The sequence below is a fragment of the Prunus persica genome, chromosome G6 (genome assembly GCF_000346465.2).
Source record: "Prunus persica cultivar Lovell chromosome G6, Prunus_persica_NCBIv2, whole genome shotgun sequence".
Classification (NCBI taxonomy): domain Eukaryota; kingdom Viridiplantae; phylum Streptophyta; class Magnoliopsida; order Rosales; family Rosaceae; genus Prunus; species Prunus persica.
The window spans coordinates 14,825,306-14,842,629 of record NC_034014.1 but is presented as its reverse complement, the minus strand read 5'-3'; the positions used below and the strand labels follow the sequence as shown (position 1 = coordinate 14,842,629).

The following is a 17,324-nucleotide window of genomic DNA, read 5'->3' as shown; positions in this document are numbered from 1 at the left end:
TGCCAGACACCTGCCGAAGCTCCCAGCTGCCAACCTAAATTCCAGGACACGTGTCGCCACCACAACGGCTTGCACAAAGTCCCACATTGGAACTTTGTGCAAAGCTCCCACTTTCACCTCCCTATAAATAGGGAACAGTACCCAGGTAAAAGCAAGAACTATTCTCCCACTTTTATTGTTACTCTGCCAGAATTACTACTCGTAACTGACTTAGGCATCGGAGAGCCTTCGGCCGGCACCACACCGGTGTCCGAAGCTTAACGATTGTTTCTCCCACTTTGTCTTCTGCAGGTTTCCCATCAACCTATATTTCACCAAAGGCCTCAGCCCTCTTCCCTGCTGAAGACCCAGCACATCTAATCACTAAGTTGGACTCAATATTGGCCGGGCCATTTTGAGCATCAACAACTATAAATTTCACCATGGAAGCGGAAGTGTTTGGGTCGCCTCGTTCAACCCATATTTTACATGAAGACATTCTACAATTTGGTGAAATGTCAAAGATATCAGGCACATGCATAGTGGTATACATGAGGTAACAGGCTACATTCAATAACATATATATTTTCTGTAACAAACTGATTTCACAATGCACATGTACTTACATGAGGTGCTGAAAACATCAAACATGTTAAGCATGATTGGGTTTGTTGACCCTGCTGTAATTGGTGCTCTAGGGTGTGGAGACATTAGTCAAAGATCACGTGTCTTAGCAACTCGGTTTTCATCAGCACATCCTAACAAGATTTTCTTAATTCCTTACAACTCCGGGTCAGTCTAAAATGCTATCTAAGAGGTTTATCTAATTACTTAGAAATAAATAATGTGAAAAAGTGAATTGGTTGCCTTATGATGGATTTATTTCATATTCTACTACGTTGGCAGAAATCATTGGATGTTGACTATTGTTAATGTGGACAAAGAGACCATTTATTTCATGGATCCCCTAAATAGGATCATCATTGATGAGGAATGGAAATAAGTTGTAAACACGTATGTTTGTCAAAGTTATTTTTATTTAATTCGACTTCAATGAAAGTTTTATGAAATTTTTTTATCTGTGATTTCTTGTCATTCTCTTTGTTGATGAAGTGCCATTAAAGTGTTGAATGTGAAAAGGAATAGGAAAGGAAGAAAAACACCGCAGTGGATTATTTTGATGGTAAGTCCCCATCTAATATAGGACAAATGATCCATTTGTTATTTCTTGTGTAAGCTTATATTGATTGTTAATCATGTCTTACAACTAATCAATAATTATGTGTAGGGAACTCCTAAACAACCAACAAATACGGAGTGTGGATATTTTGTGATGCGTTATATGAAGGAGATTGTTGAAGATAAAAATTTGGAATTTGCATCTAAGGTACTAAATTTCCATATAGCATGGTAGAATAGTACATTTAATTTGAATGGAAACTAAATCTTTGATTAAGACTGTTTTTTATATTATGAGACTTGGCTAAGTCTTATTTTTGATATCTTGTTACAGTGGAGTAAAACAAATGAACCCAAAATCAAATTGATGAAGTACGGCATGAGTGGGCAGATTATGTGATGACCAACTATGTGTAGCTCAGACCTCAAAGTAGATAAGGTTTTTTTTGCTTAGAAGAGTGGATAAGGCTATCAACCACTGTTTTGGTTTCTTTTAAACATGATTACGTGGCAATCACTTTGGTTGTCATTTTGTGAATGGTAGAATTTTCACATAGAATGTACAAAGTTTTAGATTTTGTGGTTGGTAGCTTTGGGATGTATGTACTACATTCAAAGCTTTAGATTGCCTGTAGACTTAAATTGTTGTAATTGAACAAATTTTGGAATGAGTGGTGATTTCCCCACTCCAATTTTATCCACATACACTCCATTTTATAACTAAAAAAGGAGTGTAAGTAGATAAAATTGGAGTGGGAAAATCATTACCCTTTTGGAATTGTATGGTTCGAATACTTTTCATATTGAAATATGAATACATCATTGTCCTGCCTATATTCGTTAATTTTGGAATGCAACAATATTAATTTAAAAAAATAAAAAAATCATATTCAGTACTAAAGGAATATCATTATTACAACGGTCACCTTCTTAACTACAACGGTTAGAAATCATCTTATTACAACGGTTAGACCCAACAACCGTTGTATAATAAGGACATTTATAACGGTTATTATGAAAACCGTTGTACAAAGTTATCAATAACCATTGTGGAAAGAACCATATTACAACGGTTATTGATCAAAACCGTTATTGAAAGTGACTTACTACAACAGTTATTGATTAAAACCATTATTGAAAGTGACTTACTACAACGGTTATTATATAAACCGTTGTGGAAATAACCATATTACAACGATTTTGCTCAATAACCGTTGTACTAAGAGTTATACTACAACAGTTATTGAGCAAAACCATTGTTGAAAGGGCCATATTACAACAGTTGCTCTTTTATATCTGTTTTTTATGAGAATTGACAACGGTTTTTAAGAAAAACCGTTGTTGAAAGTGACATATTACAACGGTTTTTGACCGTTGTCATAAATAGATAGAAAAGACGACACTCCTAACCTCAACGGTTTTAGAAGACTTTCAACAACGGCTAAAAACTATTGTCTATTAACTTTATTGTAGTAGTGATTCTTCAACCTTTGATCTTCTTTCCCTCTGTTCCTCGATTCTTGTAAAGGACAGGAGTAAATCGACCACACCTCGGGGGTGTTGGCCAAAGACCCTCCGATACCTAAGTTAGTTCGATTGAATCTAGGAGAAACAATAGCTAAAAAAGTGTATGAAGATGTACGTATGGTGTGAACCGGACGGCCGGAGCCATGTGTGATGGCTGAAGCCATGTATGTAAAATATGGAGAGAGAAAAGTGGTGTGGCTGGCGGTGGTGGCGGCGTCACCGACGGCTAGGGAGAGAGAGAGATGGAGAGTTTCAGGTATTTTCTCGAGTTTTAGAAGTAGATTTTCAGCTACCTTGAATGATGAATGAAGCCATCTATTTATAGGAGCCTCGGAGGCAAGGGTTTCGTAGAGAATAAAACTCTTATTAGGAAGGAGTTTATTCTTTCCCAAAATTGTAGAGATTGAGTCCATTAGGTATTTGATTGGGATCCAAATCTCCTAATTTGATGATGATAATATCTCTTAATTAGGATAATATCTAAATTTGTGGTATTATTTTATTAAATAAATATAATATCTCATATTTAAGATATTATCCCTATTAATTAATTGGCCAAATAAATAGGTTCAATTAATTAATTTAAAGGATATTCTTCTTTTCCACGTAGTGTCTTGTGATTGGAGTCTGAAATATTTGCTCTCATAGTAATACTTTTAATTACTTGACCTATAATTAAACCCCTTGCCAACAAGCTTTTGTCTCTTTCTTTTTTTTTTTTTTTTTTTTTCTGTAAGGATTTTGGATGAAAACTTAGAGAATATTAGCTAGGAATTATAAACCTACAATCAAAGTAAGCTATAGCTTCCCTCATGTAAACTATATAGTAAATTTACTTCAGCAATGTCACTAATACTAGCTACATAGTGCTCATTGATCAGCAATTTCACAGTCTGCAAGCAACGATACAATGATGAGAGCATGAATCTTTTCCTGGGATGTCTGGTGAACATAATAAGCTTTTTTTTGCTATTCCTGATACAAACGATATTAAAAAAGGGAGAATCAAACTTAAGACCTTAGGTGTTATACTCTTAACTACTTGACCTATAATTAAACCCCTTGCACAACAAGCTTCTTTTCATCAGGGGACCACCAACAGTTGATAGTAGTGTCTCTTTTCAATTTGCATGCAGCAAATCAAAGCTGGTCACGCATCCATTAAATAAAGGAGATGGGGATCCTCATGATATTCCTTACCTTTCATAATGAAGATTTCGATCCAGCAAAAAGAGATCCTCATTTCCACACCCTTGATATGAATGTTGACAAATTCATGAACCGTAAGTCTAGTTTTTAACAAGGTTTTTTATTTATTTTTAATTATTTTTTTTTTATCATTAGTATTCCATATGTGCTATTTCAAACAAATCATTTCTATTCTTATTCCTTCAAGTCGATCAATATCATCTCCACCTATTGTTGCACATCAATGTCATTTTCGACTTCAATTCCTGTGGGTGGGAGTGTCAAGACGAGTTTGCTTTATAAAAGTAACGTAACCAAATTTGATATGAAAAATTAGACGGAATTGATGTCGATGATGACATTGATGTATGGTATGTATCATTACTGAGAAAATTGGTTTTAGTGTAAAATATATAGGATTAGGCTAAAAATGATGGCTCATTAAGTCAATATATACTTCATACTAGAATCCCATAAAATTAAGTTTTCTTATTTGATGTGTAAGGAATAAAAACCGCCAAAAATTATCTTGAGAAAATGATTATCCTGAAAAATCATTTTTCATACTTAGCCAATATTTTTACATAAAATAATTTTTCATGTTTGATATGAATGCATGAAGGGACCTAAGGTCAATATAGGTAAAAAGCCTTAGATGTTCAATCTACAAAGAAATTTACAAGAATAATCTAACTCCTACATATTTAAGAAATATTTGCTTGAAAAAGTTCCCCCTAAGACAGTACTTATAAAGGTTCAAAGTTTGAGAGCTAGAGCCTAAAAGAAATGCAAATAAAGCCCAAAATCAAAACGACTACGTACCTCAAAAATAACATAAATGCCCTAAACTGAGCAGGATTGCGCTAATATATGTCAGCTCTTAGGTCGAATAGGATGAGACGTCTTGGGAGACGAAGAGTATTGCGCTAATTTTTTTGGTTTATTATCACATTCTTAGAGATATTTTTGGTTTATTGCAGTGTGTGTCTATTTTTTGAAGTTGATGCAGTTCTCTTTGATAATGGACATGAATATTTTGTATGGTTTTATCTATTAACTATGAATTAGAATACTATCGTTTCATTTCAATGAGTCTATTTTGGATAGAATTTTTTTTAACCTTTTACACGTTGACCCCCAGAATGAAAAATCCTAAATCCGCTACTGGTGTCAAAGATAGTCTCCTACATACTGAGCTATATATGTGCAAGAGATATGCATGCCATTTTTTTTTCCTTTTACTTTTAAGTTTCACATTAGCAGTTGTGTTTTATACCGACAGGAAATGTAAGTTGCACTTTTGTTCACATCAAAGTCATTTTCCAATTTTCTGTCCAAAAAAAGAAGTCATTTTCCAATTTGATGATAGACGGTGGTTGCTTTCGAAACTGAAGAAAAAGAAAAAAAAGAAGAAAAAGAATGTTTTACTTTTTTTTTTATCACTAATTTACAATTCCAGCAAATATATAACGTAAGGAAGCTACTCTCTTTTTGCATAGTGCCACCTTTTCACAAAGAGACTGAAACGTAGTCATCTACTGAAAGGCCCATATCCTACTCAAAGTAAATCACTTCATTTGTCATATACACTTCGGATAAAGACTACACTGCTCAAAGAAGAAGACAGATAAATGATAGAGGTGTAGAGAGAGAGAGAGAGGGAGAGAAAATATATATTAAAATCTACAAAATATTCATTTTCGGTCCATGTAGTTTGTTAGGATTTTCTATTTTGGTTTATGTGTGATTTCAATTTGATGCAATTTGATCCTTGTAGTTTAATATCCACGTGAGCTGTGGCGAACTTATAGAGGCGCAAGGAGGTGATGCACCTCTTCTCCCCGAAGCAAGCGTTGCAGGTGTCGGAAAGTTGCCCCTTTGCTAAGTCCTCTGCACACTCCACCTGTTCGACAAAAGTCCTCCAACAGTTCCTTTCTTTTGCTGCATTGCACTGTGCACTGCATGCAGCACACATGTCTATTTTTTTTTAATCCCTGGTCAAAACGACGTCGTTTTAGAACAAGAAAAAAAATGAACAAAAAATTCGTACTGTAGACCCAAAAAAATGACGAAACTCCTTCAATAAGGAGAGTTCGCCTTTTTATTATTATTATTATTTTTTTGATATATTCTTTCCGTCCCCATCACACCAATCGAAGTCCTCATAAAAAGATCATCAAATTCATAATTTTTTTTAACGTTTGTTTTTTTTTCCCTCCTTTTTATTTTGTTATGAGAGAATTCATTCTTTTATAGAAACTGATTCATTGATTAAGTCTTGTGTCAAGAAAGAAAATATTGTATCGATCAAACTTCCACAGTAACTTTGAATGTAATTCATAGTTAATCTAGAAAAAAATATGAAACATGCTGCTTTTTTTTTTCTTCTTCAGGAAACGTCAGTTTCGTTTTTCTTTTAATAATATGTTTTTATATTATTTTATTTTATTAATTTGGCTCTCTCTATATTTGTATGATCATTAGCATATACTTGGGGAGGAATAGGTTGATTTGGCTCTCTCTTTATTTTATCTACTCTTGAAAATATAATACGATGTTTTCATGATATGAAACCTCGTCGGCAACAATTTTTGGTTAATTGTAATGTTATTTTTTACTATAAATTACGAATTACATTGGTATTGTGTAAATTATAAGGATATTTGGTTGTCATTTTTTTAAAAAACTTTTAGCCTTTCAAAATTGCACCTCTTTCGAGAAATTCCTGGATACGCCAGTGCAAGTGAGGGACACGTGCTTACTCCGTCACGAAATTAAATAGAGTTCAAATATCTTTAAATTACGATGAATATCATACTATAAAAGTCAAATCATCATAATTAAAACCACATAAACTAAAGTGGAAACAAACTATAGGACCAAAGACAAAAGTTTATCTCAACCCTCTTCTTAAGTTGAAATTTATCTTGTATATGCTCATTAGTAATGCTATTTGAAGACACCTATTCTCATTCTCTTTGAAAAAGCAAAAAGTAAAAATAACAAATATTTTCAACCGATTGACCATTGATTTTCTTTTTCTTTTTTCAAAAGAATATTTTTTATTGACAATGTTTTTCATAAGAATCTTGACGGCACTAGTACTGCTGATGGATATAACGCAAAGTAGAAAATCAACTTCATCTATCCATGTACTTAACTTGATGGTTGCATGCATTATTAATTTAATTAATCAAAGTGGTATGAGAATCCCATCCCCACCCACAAAGGTTTATTTATTTTATTACTTTGAGAATCTCACCCCTATAAATATAGAATATATTGTTGCTACTTTGTTTACTATATTATTGTTACTGTCTTTTTCTTAAAATATTTTATTTCTACTTTACTTTCACTTGGCTGCTTTATAATTCATAATGATATGCTACCTTTGAGTATTTAATTGAGAACTATAGTTCAAGAAAGAAAGGTAGTCTAAGTAAGATAGATTCTTGTCTGTGTGACAGGGCTCCAATTTTTGTATGGCATTATTTTTATCAAGTTGAAATTAAAGTTTATGATACTTCCTCTCACTCAATTTACCTCATTTTCGAATTTCATGATCATTTCAAAAATCACTTCACCTTTAACAACACAATGACCCACATTTAAAAAATTATTCATTTGTTTTGGAATAACAAACCTCTAATTAATCCAACATTTTCTCTCAATAAAATGTTTAATTATTCTAGTTGATGACTTATTTGTTTGTTTTAGTTCAATGAACTTACCATATTTAAGCCAAAATGAAAGAACATGTGCATAAGTTTTTTTTTAAATTTCTAACCTGGACCACTCAAAAGTCAGGACAGGCCCTTCCCTCACTACAAAGAGTTTCTAACTTGTCGTTGTGCAAAGATAACTTTCATGTGTCAAAAATGGAATGACATATAGTATCTGTGTCACATAACTAATGACTTAAAAAAAGAAGAAGAAGAAGATATAGCTACACTTGAAACTTGTTGTTAGAGTTACTATCATTCCCATTCAAGTCTCTTTACTAATGGTAGTCTATGATTGTTCCCGTGAAAATAATAGCAGTCAGAACACACAATTAAAACATGATATCTGTGTTTTATTCAGTGATGGATATATAAACGATGGAGTGTCAATTTGATGAGCGTTTCTATTAATCTTGGGACCATTTTTATATGTGAATGAGTTGGAACAATTATGATACGATTGTAGGCTGCATGTGAATTGATGTGGAAAGTTTTGACATATCTACATATACTGAGTCCAATAACTATCTATAAACCACTAGCTCTTAGACGCCACATATGATCTACTTAATTCATCTCTCTCATCACACCATATGTGAAAGGGAACTACATGGACAATGGAGGAAATTTGGAAACCTATGAAAGATTTAAATTCTTTTTCAAAGAATTTTAGAAATATCTATATAACGGGGATAACACTGTTTTGCTATCCCAATCAATCACGTCCTATCACACGTCACGTGACTGAAAGTAATTGGATGAGGATAGAAAAACAGTGCTATATCCCTGTGACATGCCAGTTCTTCTCCGACTCGAGACCTCCTCGATGCCCATCGAACCCCTTGAGTGGTTCATATTCTAAAAGTCTAAAGCTAGGTCAAAAGTAGTCATTAATATTTCGAAATTTTGGTTTCAAACTTTCTCAACAATGGGATTATTGGACCACTTGAAGGCTACTATTACATTCCACATTTAACATTCATAAATGTTGTTGATTATTGTTGAATTTAGCATGTGATGTTATAAATTTATAGGACTGACGACTTATAATTTATCAGTACTCAGAATGTGACATACATATGATAATGAAATTGGAGAGGGAAACTTTAAAAACAAGCCATTTATTGCAACGACTAAAGATTTCTATCTCTTTTGTCCAAAAACAAACACACTTCTATCCCTTTTTCTAAGAACTCTGGAGCTGAACCGTTCAGGTATCTTGAACAAAGTTAGAAAGTAATAATTATCGAGCAGTCTATATTTTATTGTGTTTATCTCTCTACTTTTACCTAGTCTTACAATAGTCCTTTTGTTTGTTTTAAATTTGGATCATATCTCGATTTATGCGTGTCATCAATGCACAGGGGCCATCCTATATATAACACAATAGCAGAAATATTTTAGAGAAAAACAACCACCATAATCCCCATTAGTTAACCGGGATCGGCAACACAATACGACATCTACAAAAGCTGGATTGCATCTTAATTTAAGAAGTGAACAAAACTAGGTTATATATGTTAAACAAACAAGGTTGGTTCAGTGATGGTAGCCTCTGCCTCTTTCAGCTGCGCACGTTCCTTTTCAGGTTGAACTGGAACTGATAAGCAAGTACGATTTTCCATGCTCTTCAGCTCTTTGCTTTTTCCCCACAAAACACTGTAAAGGCTCGCAGCCATCAGGATTCCACCTAAAACACTGCAAAAAGGAGAGCCACATGAGATGATTAGGACATTCGATCTTCCACCCATCATCATCCGAATGCAAACAAAACGTCTAAATTGAATAATTATTCACTTTATAAAGTGACGTTATTTTCCAAAGAATTTAAACTTCTTTTCTTTTCTTTTTTTGCTAAGTAAAATCATTTAAAAAAATAAATGGTTTCGATTGTTTAAAAAAATAAGTATGGGACCCTAAAAGGTGTCCCTCAAATTTATTTGAGGGATCCCTCAATAGAAGGGGACTGTATATATATAATTTGGAAAATTAATAAAATACTAGCCTCTTTTGTTAAATATATAGATATATACAAAGATACAAAGATTTAAAAATAAAAAATAAAATAAAAAAGAATGAAAAATATTTTTGTTCAACATGGACATTCTCAGGGTTTTTGAATATTTCAGGGTTTGAGACTTCTCCCTTTGTATATAAAATATGAAAAGAATTCATTCACCTTCCCAAACTGATGGCCTCCCCTAAGAGCAACACCGAGCCAATAACTGTGATGATGAGATTTAATGGCTGTGACATGGCTTGGAAAACTGGCCCCTTCTTCTCAATCACATATGCTTGCAAGTAGTATGAAACGCCGGTCACCATAATGCCCTGATTTTTACCACACAAGTCAAATTTTAACTAAAAGAAATGAAACATGAAAATTTAAACCAAAAAAGAAAAATTTAGTCACTATAAATGGACCCACCTAGACCTGATAATTTAAACCCCCAATTTCTCCAACTTGAATCTTACTTATGCAACAAGCTTTACAAAGTTTATTATTGAACCCTTTTGCCAAGACTAAAATTCTAGAATAACCTACTTCTTTGGCAATGATCTTAATCATGTCGGGTTTTTGTTTTTTATTTTTTTTTGTTTTCTCTGCTGCCAGGACAAAGTTAAAGAAGGAAAGGCTGCAGAGAAAAAGCTTAAAATCTGCTTACACAATAAGCAATTGCAAGTAAATTAATGTTCCAGCCCAGATTCCACTGACTAGGATCTCTTTCCAAAGCGATGGCAACAACAAATGACTGTGCTGCACTTGACAGGCATTGTAGACTTGTGAAGCGTAGCTTTGCAGGGTACTTTACAAGAAGTTGAGCCTGTTCAACCAAGCCAATAAAACACACTAGATTAAACCACCATCAGCATGCATTTAAGTTTTAAAATTAAGCTCGTCTGTTACCCAAAAAATTAAAAAAATATATCACCAATGGGGTCTAGACTTGTGAAAAAAGCCATAATTTTCTGATTAGTGATTTCAAATTCGAACCTGCATAGCACTTTGACAATGTGTGCGATAAAAATCCCACTCCCTCTTTCTGATTTTGGAAAAACAAAAAACAAAAAAAATATGCCAAAGGGTTCCCACCACAGTGGTGGTGGATTCCTCCTCCCCCATGGCTCCCTGTGGGGGTTTCTTTCCTCCAATGTAACAAAACAAAGCTAAAAAATATAAAAAGAGAGGAAAATAAATTAATTAAGGGTATAGGACAGAGAAGACTGGTTAGTACCTGAAGTACAAGCCACAAGCTCCAACAAATAATAGAAACGAGCAGGAGAAAACAACCAATCATCCATCTGTGCCCAGAAGAAGAAGCATGAGCTTGTTGTTGGTCTTGATGGCTGTTATGAGACTGCAAGAGGTGATGATGTAAAAAAGGCTTCAACTGGGGTCCCTTGTAAAAAGAAAGGACTGCCACACCTATCATGCTCACTACCAGGCCTGCAACCTTTGCAATCCCAGCTGCTGTCTTTATCTTCACTTTCTCCATCCTGCATTTTAATAATAAAATTGAAATTATTAATACCTTCAAGTACCAGTGCTGGTAATTAAGTAGTTTTGGTTTGGTTGGTGAAAAAAAAGTCATAAATAAATAAAAATAAATATATGTGAGCTTTAACTTGTTTGGACCGCCGCTGATGATGCCTTACGGAAGAAGAAAAAGAGAAAATGGTGGACTAATGATATCTCTGGTATCCCCTTCCTTCTAATAATCTCCTTTTTTGAATCAATTTCAATTTATATAGAGACAGAAGATGAGAGAGAGAGAGAGAGAGAGAGCGCGCGCAAAATTAAGCAAGTACCTGAGCAAAACTGCAAAGAAAAATGTTGCAACAGGTAGACAGTTAATGGATGCTGCACCCAAAGTCGCTGATGTGTAGGTAAGGGCAATGCAATAAGCATTTATAGCCAAAGTTATCCTGAAATAATCATAAACCATTGATTTCTTTTTCTTTTTGTTTTTTTGTTGTTTTTTTTTTATTTTTTATTTTTGCAAGAGCAATGAACAAATATTAATGAACTTAACAATTAGGAAAAAGATTAAAACCCTACTTACCCCAGAAAAGACAGCATAAAAATCTTGCAGAAGGTCACAACAGAAAGAGGCGTTGCACTTTTCCTGGAATATATCCCAACCAAAAAAAAACCAATAACGAACTGTAGATTTGTGATTGTGATCATAAGAAGGAAAAGAAGAAGCGAAGTTTTTAATTACCTTTCAAAGATCATGGCAAGAGGGGACATGAACAGAGATCCTGCCATTTGTCTGTAGAAGACGAACACGTAGCTGTTCATACCACCATTGAAAGCAGCTTTAGAGAGCAAGATCATGCCTGCATATATTATCTGTATGAAAATTACTGCCAAATAAGGTTTCGTTGAACCCATTGATCACAAGGATCGATATAGGCTTGAAACCTTTGGACAGCCTTCAGAAGAATTCAGATCAAGTAGAACTTAGTGACTGAATGGAAGTGCTTTTATATACTTTATATAGCAAGACCCCTTTGCTTCTTCTTTTTTCTTTCTTTCTACTTTGTTTATTTATTTCGGTTTCGTATTCATAATTCACATCCTCATACCATACCATACACCTCCAACGTCCCTACGCCACGTTTGGAAGGTGAGACAAACTGGGACATTTCCCCTTTTGGCAGCCTTGTCCAGTGTTTAGGTTTTTACTTTTTCGGATTGAAAAATGCAAGAGAGATCACTTTTTTTTTTTAATCCTATTTGTGTATCACATAATACGACAAGTGAGGTGCACGACGTGTTGATTAAAAATCAGTTTATTTTATCAAATGTGTAACCAAATGTGGTCACTTTATATTTTTTAGTGTTTTTGATTTCCCATGTGTAATGAATGTTACAATAATGAGACTGAGACTGAATTTTAGTAATCTTAGTACGGCAACTGTCCCACGTAATTATGGACAACTTTCCTCCACAGGGATGGGTAGGCCTGGACTGAAATTAATCTCAATGCTTAAGACCACGCTATAGTATATCATATATGTATACACATGGAAAATGACGCACTTGGAAACAAAAGAGAAAAAGTTATAGAGTAGACCACACAATAATTGAAATTGCTAGTGTATTTTATTCTCCAAGCAATATCTAATAGTTCTTTTTTTTTAATAAAAAAATTATGATCATCAATGGGCAACCAGTTGAATCCATTTCATGACTATTCCTTTTGATTGTGTAACATCATCACCGATGACTAATGGCAAATTCAGTAATTTTTCAGGAGAAGGGCAGTATTTAAAAGTAATTTTTCAAGAGAAGGGTGGTATTTAAAAGACTAGAAAGGTTAAAAAAAAAAAAAATAAACAACCACATAGAATTAATCTTATTAATTATAGTCTATTAGGATATCAATTAATATAAACAAAATTCATTCCATTTAGACAATTAGTCTACCAAATTCATATCAAATCATCAATTAATTTAACGAAAATCAATATGAATTAATCTATTCAAAATGCATATCAAATTATCAATTAAACAAACAAATTCTAATTGATTATACCTCGAGTCGTGCACCGCGCAGCCTGTTCATACTCGAGTTTGATACCGATCATGTGAATATAGAGAGAGCCAAATTATAAAAAATAAAAAATAAAAAATTATAAAAAAAATCAAAGTGGTTGCTGAAGAAGAAGAAAAAAAATCGAAACCAGACCTCAAGACTTGCTGGGAAGTTATCAAGTTTGTTATTATCAATATCAACCCAAGGCTTAGGTTGGGCTTTTTATTAATTTCATGCAGCTGCGCACCAAAGAAAATAACTCAGCCTCATTGTGGCATTTTTACATATAGTTGGTAGGCACCTGTAGAGGGCAACTTTCAGCGCCACCAAAGCTACTTCAGGCAAGGAAAGATGCAGTTGTATCTCCTTACACTTCTATGGGTCCGCCACTACCAATGAGTGGTTTGGAACTATCCCCTACTGTTAAGAAATTTGATCATCATCATCTGCATAATTGTCATAATTGATTATCGTAATTAATATTTACTTAGTTTGGTTAGGAACCATGTTTGGTAAATAGCTAATTTCTAGGATTTGTATTGTTGTATCATGCCTATATAAGGACATCTCTTTATCTTCGTTAAACACATCAATGAAATCTAATTCCCATATACAATTTCTCATGGTATCAGAGCTTTTCTAAGTTCTGCGTCTCTACCCAATCCCCGTACGCCTACCATGGTCGGAGACGACACCAACCAAAAGGGCAACGAATCAAAACATGCTTCATCTACTGACATCTATTCAAACCCAGACCACCCATATTACCTATACCAATCAGACCACCCAGGAGTGGTCCTTGTGAAGACACCCCTTTCCACCAAAAACTATGGCAACTGGAGCCGGCAGATCAAAACGGCTCTAAAAGGGAAAAACAAACCCACCGAATGGTTCTCTTGAGCCATCATCGGAGTTGATCAAACCCACCGAATTCAATTGCTGGAAAAGATGCAACGATATGGTTCTATCGTGGATCATCAATTCATTAGAACCCGATATAGCGAATAGTGTCGTCTACACTGACTCAGCGCATGAACTCTGGGTCGATCTAGGAGAGAGATTCTCGGCCATCAACACACCCCAAAATTTTCAAATAGAGAGAGAGATTGAAACCTTAACGCAAGGACAAATGTCCATCACCTCCTATTACACAAAACTCAAGAGTTATTGGGATGAATTGTCATCTCACAACCAAATCGATACATGTCCATCTGGGAAGTCCTGTGGTGCTACAAAATCAATTATGGATCGTGCAGAATAGCAACATTTAATGCAACTCCTGATGGGACTCAATGAGTCATATGCAAGCACTCGAAGCAACATATTGATCATGACGCCGCTGCCCACTACTCGGAAAGCCTACAGTCTCATCCTCCAAGATGAAAAACAGCGCCAAGTCACCACCATTTCCACGGGTACCAGCGAGAGCATGTCTATGCTCAGCCTTTCTAATAACAATAGCAAGAAGAATAACACAGAAAAGGAAATGTCTTCAAATCGATCACCTTACCCCCAACAATAATGGCAACACGTCAAGCAACAATCAACGAGAGCCCATACACTGTGTTTACTGTAATGGTGACACACACAATGTGAAAAAATATTTTTTCCTCGAAGGTTTTCCTCCTGGACACAAGTAGGGAGCCACCTATCCCTCAACCATGATCCGATGACTGCCGTTGTGCACATCAAGCGAGGACCAATCAGTTCAACCAAACTGGAACTCGACAACAATTCTCCGCCAACTACATTCAGGGCTCAAAACCATCAACTCACCATCTTCAGTCCATAGCGCCTCACCTCTTCCTTAACCAGTGTAAGCAAATAATGGATGCCGTTGGTAAGGAGGATGTTAATGCAACACAAGCAATTTTTGCAGGTCTGAATTCTTTTTCTTGCTTTAGTTTTCATACCAAAACATGTTCACCTGATGTCTGGATCATGGATAGTGGTTCTACTGACCATATTACACACTCTCTTAATCTTTTTACCACTTTTTCACACACTTCTCTTCCACCAATTGGGTTGCCCACCAGGGACAAAGCGCAAATCACTTCAATGGGCACTATACAATTTTATGATCTTTTTCGCTTTACTGATGTTCTATGTGTTCCGTCCTTTAATGTAAATCTTCTGTTCATACCATGTCTTACTCAATCCCTTCATTATTTTGTTTGTTTTTTTTCCTACCTTTTATTACATACAGGACTTGTGCACGCAGAAGATGATTGGATTAGGAGAGAGGCATGGGAACTTGTATTACTTCGATCCGCACCACCTCGCTTCGTATCTTCGTTCTTCTTCAACCTACCGTGAGACTGTTCAAAATAATGCGTGGCACCTCCGATTGGGATATCCTTCCGATGCCAAACTTCGTTTATTATCCAAGCAATTTTCTGATATTTCCCTTCCTAAGCATATTTGTGATTTGTTGATGCTCAAAATGGCCCGGCCAATATTGAGACCAACTTAGTGATTAGGTATGCGGGGTCTTCAGCAGGGAAGAGAGCTGAGGCCCTTGGTAAAATATAGGTTGATGGGAAACCTGCAGAAGACAAAGTGAGAGAAGCAATCGTTAAGCTTCGGACACCGGTGTGATGCCGGCCGAAGGCTCTCCGATGCCTAAGTCAGTTACAAGTAGTAATTCTGGCAGAGTAACAGTAAAAGTGGGAGAATAGTTCTTGTTTTTACCTGGGTACTGTTCCCTATTTATAGGGAGGTGAAAGTGGAAACTTTGTACAAAGTTCCAATGTGGGACTTTGTGCAAGTCGTTGTGGTGGCGACACGTGTCCTGGAGATTAGGTTTGGCAGCTGGGAGCTTCGGCAGGTGTCTGGCACCTCGGAAGTGTATCTTCCTTCGGCACGGGAGAAGGCGTGGCTGCCTTAGTGCTAGTCGCTTTGATACTGGGTCTGCTCGGTTCATTATGGTGTAAACAGTAGTCCCCCAAGTTCGCGGTCGAGAAGTAACTTCTGGGTTGGGAACTTGTGAGTTTTTGTAATTGTAACCGAGCATTCCAGCTTCGTTGGGAGTCGTAGGGCACTCCCTAGTCCCCCAAGTTGGCAAGCTAGGAGTTGCGTGAACATATGGTACGTACCTGGGTACTTGGGCATGTTGCAGATAAGATGTGAGCTGGGTCCGTAGGGGAGCCAGGCCTTCAAAGGAGCCGGGTCGAGTGAAATTTTTGGACTCCCCACAATTTGTCCATAGCCCTTGCCGTTCGGCAAGGGTCTAGCCAAATATTTCCCTCCTTTTTTTTCTTTTTTTTTTTTTTTTTTTTTTGGTGTGCTCGGGAGCTAGGCCATCGAGGGAGCCGAGCCATTTGAAAATTTTCGACTCTCCAAAATGTCTCCATGGCCCTTGCCGTTCGGCAAGGGTCTAGCTTTTTTTTTTTTTTTTGAATGGCCGGGAGCTAGGCCTTTTTGGGAGCCGGGTCGTTTTTGAAAATTTTGCTCTCCAAAACTTCGACATGGCCCTTGCCGTTCGGCAAGGGTCTAGCTATTTTTTGGTTGCTCGGGAGCTAGGCCTTTTTGGATTGGGTCTTCGGCAAGGGGCTGGGGTTGGGTTCAAAGTGGGCTTCGGCATGTGAGAAAGGTTAGGGTTTTGAGAAGGTTGGACCCGAGATGGGCCTTGGCCAAAAGATAAAAGGATAGGAGCTAGGGTTTAGTATTGGGAGAAGGGTCTCTAGAGACCTTGATATAGCCTGCCGTTCGGCAGGGTGGATAGAGATTTTTTGTTTTTTGTTTTTTGGGACTGTTCACATAAATTCAGTAGGCAAGGAGATTGTGACCGGAGAAGAGAGCCTGCGCCGTCGTCCGTAGCCGAGCATATTGCGGGCCATTCGGGAAGCAAATTTATGGACTCAGGTCTGCACTGGCCTCGGCCAAGTCTGGTTCCGGAGGAGATCGAGGGTAAGAGAAGATCGAAGTGTGGGCTGGTCCTTCGGCAGGGCGGCGCAGCAACTGGTTCGGTGAGCCTTCGGTGTAGCAGCTGCTGTCGGAGTGGTGCTTCGGCAAGGCGACACAGCTGGAGTAGCTTGGTTGTGCTTGCCGATCGGCAGGTCTTGGCCACGGCTGGCCTTGTTGTTGATCGAAGCTTCATCAAAGCATGGGGGTTGTCCTTCGGTAGGTTCTGTCCGAGGAGGTAAGCCCCGCGGCAGCTGGGTTGTCGTGGTGTCCAGCAAAGGGA

At 36.5% G+C, this 17,324-nt stretch overlaps 2 protein-coding genes across 5 annotated transcripts; one reads left to right on the top strand and one right to left on the bottom strand.

Moving 5' to 3' along the window:
- Nucleotides 225–3,056, top strand: LOC109949862. Of its 4 annotated transcripts, none has more exons than XR_002272168.1 (4): nt 225–535; nt 678–1,162; nt 1,268–1,366; nt 1,493–3,056. XR_002272168.1 is itself a non-coding variant. In XM_020566662.1 (4 exons), exons 1-4 carry the CDS (start codon nt 423–425, stop codon nt 1,556–1,558), a joined length of 348 nt encoding a protein of 115 aa, XP_020422251.1. In that variant the 5' UTR covers nt 225–422; the 3' UTR covers nt 1,559–3,056. The 4 variants fall into 4 exon arrangements, 1 of the variants encoding a protein (XP_020422251.1); XM_020566662.1 differs by having other exon boundaries at nt 1,093–1,162; XR_002272169.1 differs by lacking the exon at nt 225–535 and having other exon boundaries at nt 550–771; nt 886–1,162.
- On the bottom strand, nt 8,944–12,347 carry LOC18781550 (WAT1-related protein At5g64700). The gene is made up of 7 exons (XM_007214762.2): nt 11,819–12,347; nt 11,660–11,722; nt 11,406–11,522; nt 10,832–11,093; nt 10,262–10,420; nt 9,775–9,926; nt 8,944–9,293 (listed from the first exon to the last, which is right to left on the bottom strand). Exons 1-7 carry the CDS (start codon nt 11,989–11,991, stop codon nt 9,116–9,118), a joined length of 1,104 nt encoding a protein of 367 aa, XP_007214824.1. The 5' UTR covers nt 11,992–12,347; the 3' UTR covers nt 8,944–9,115.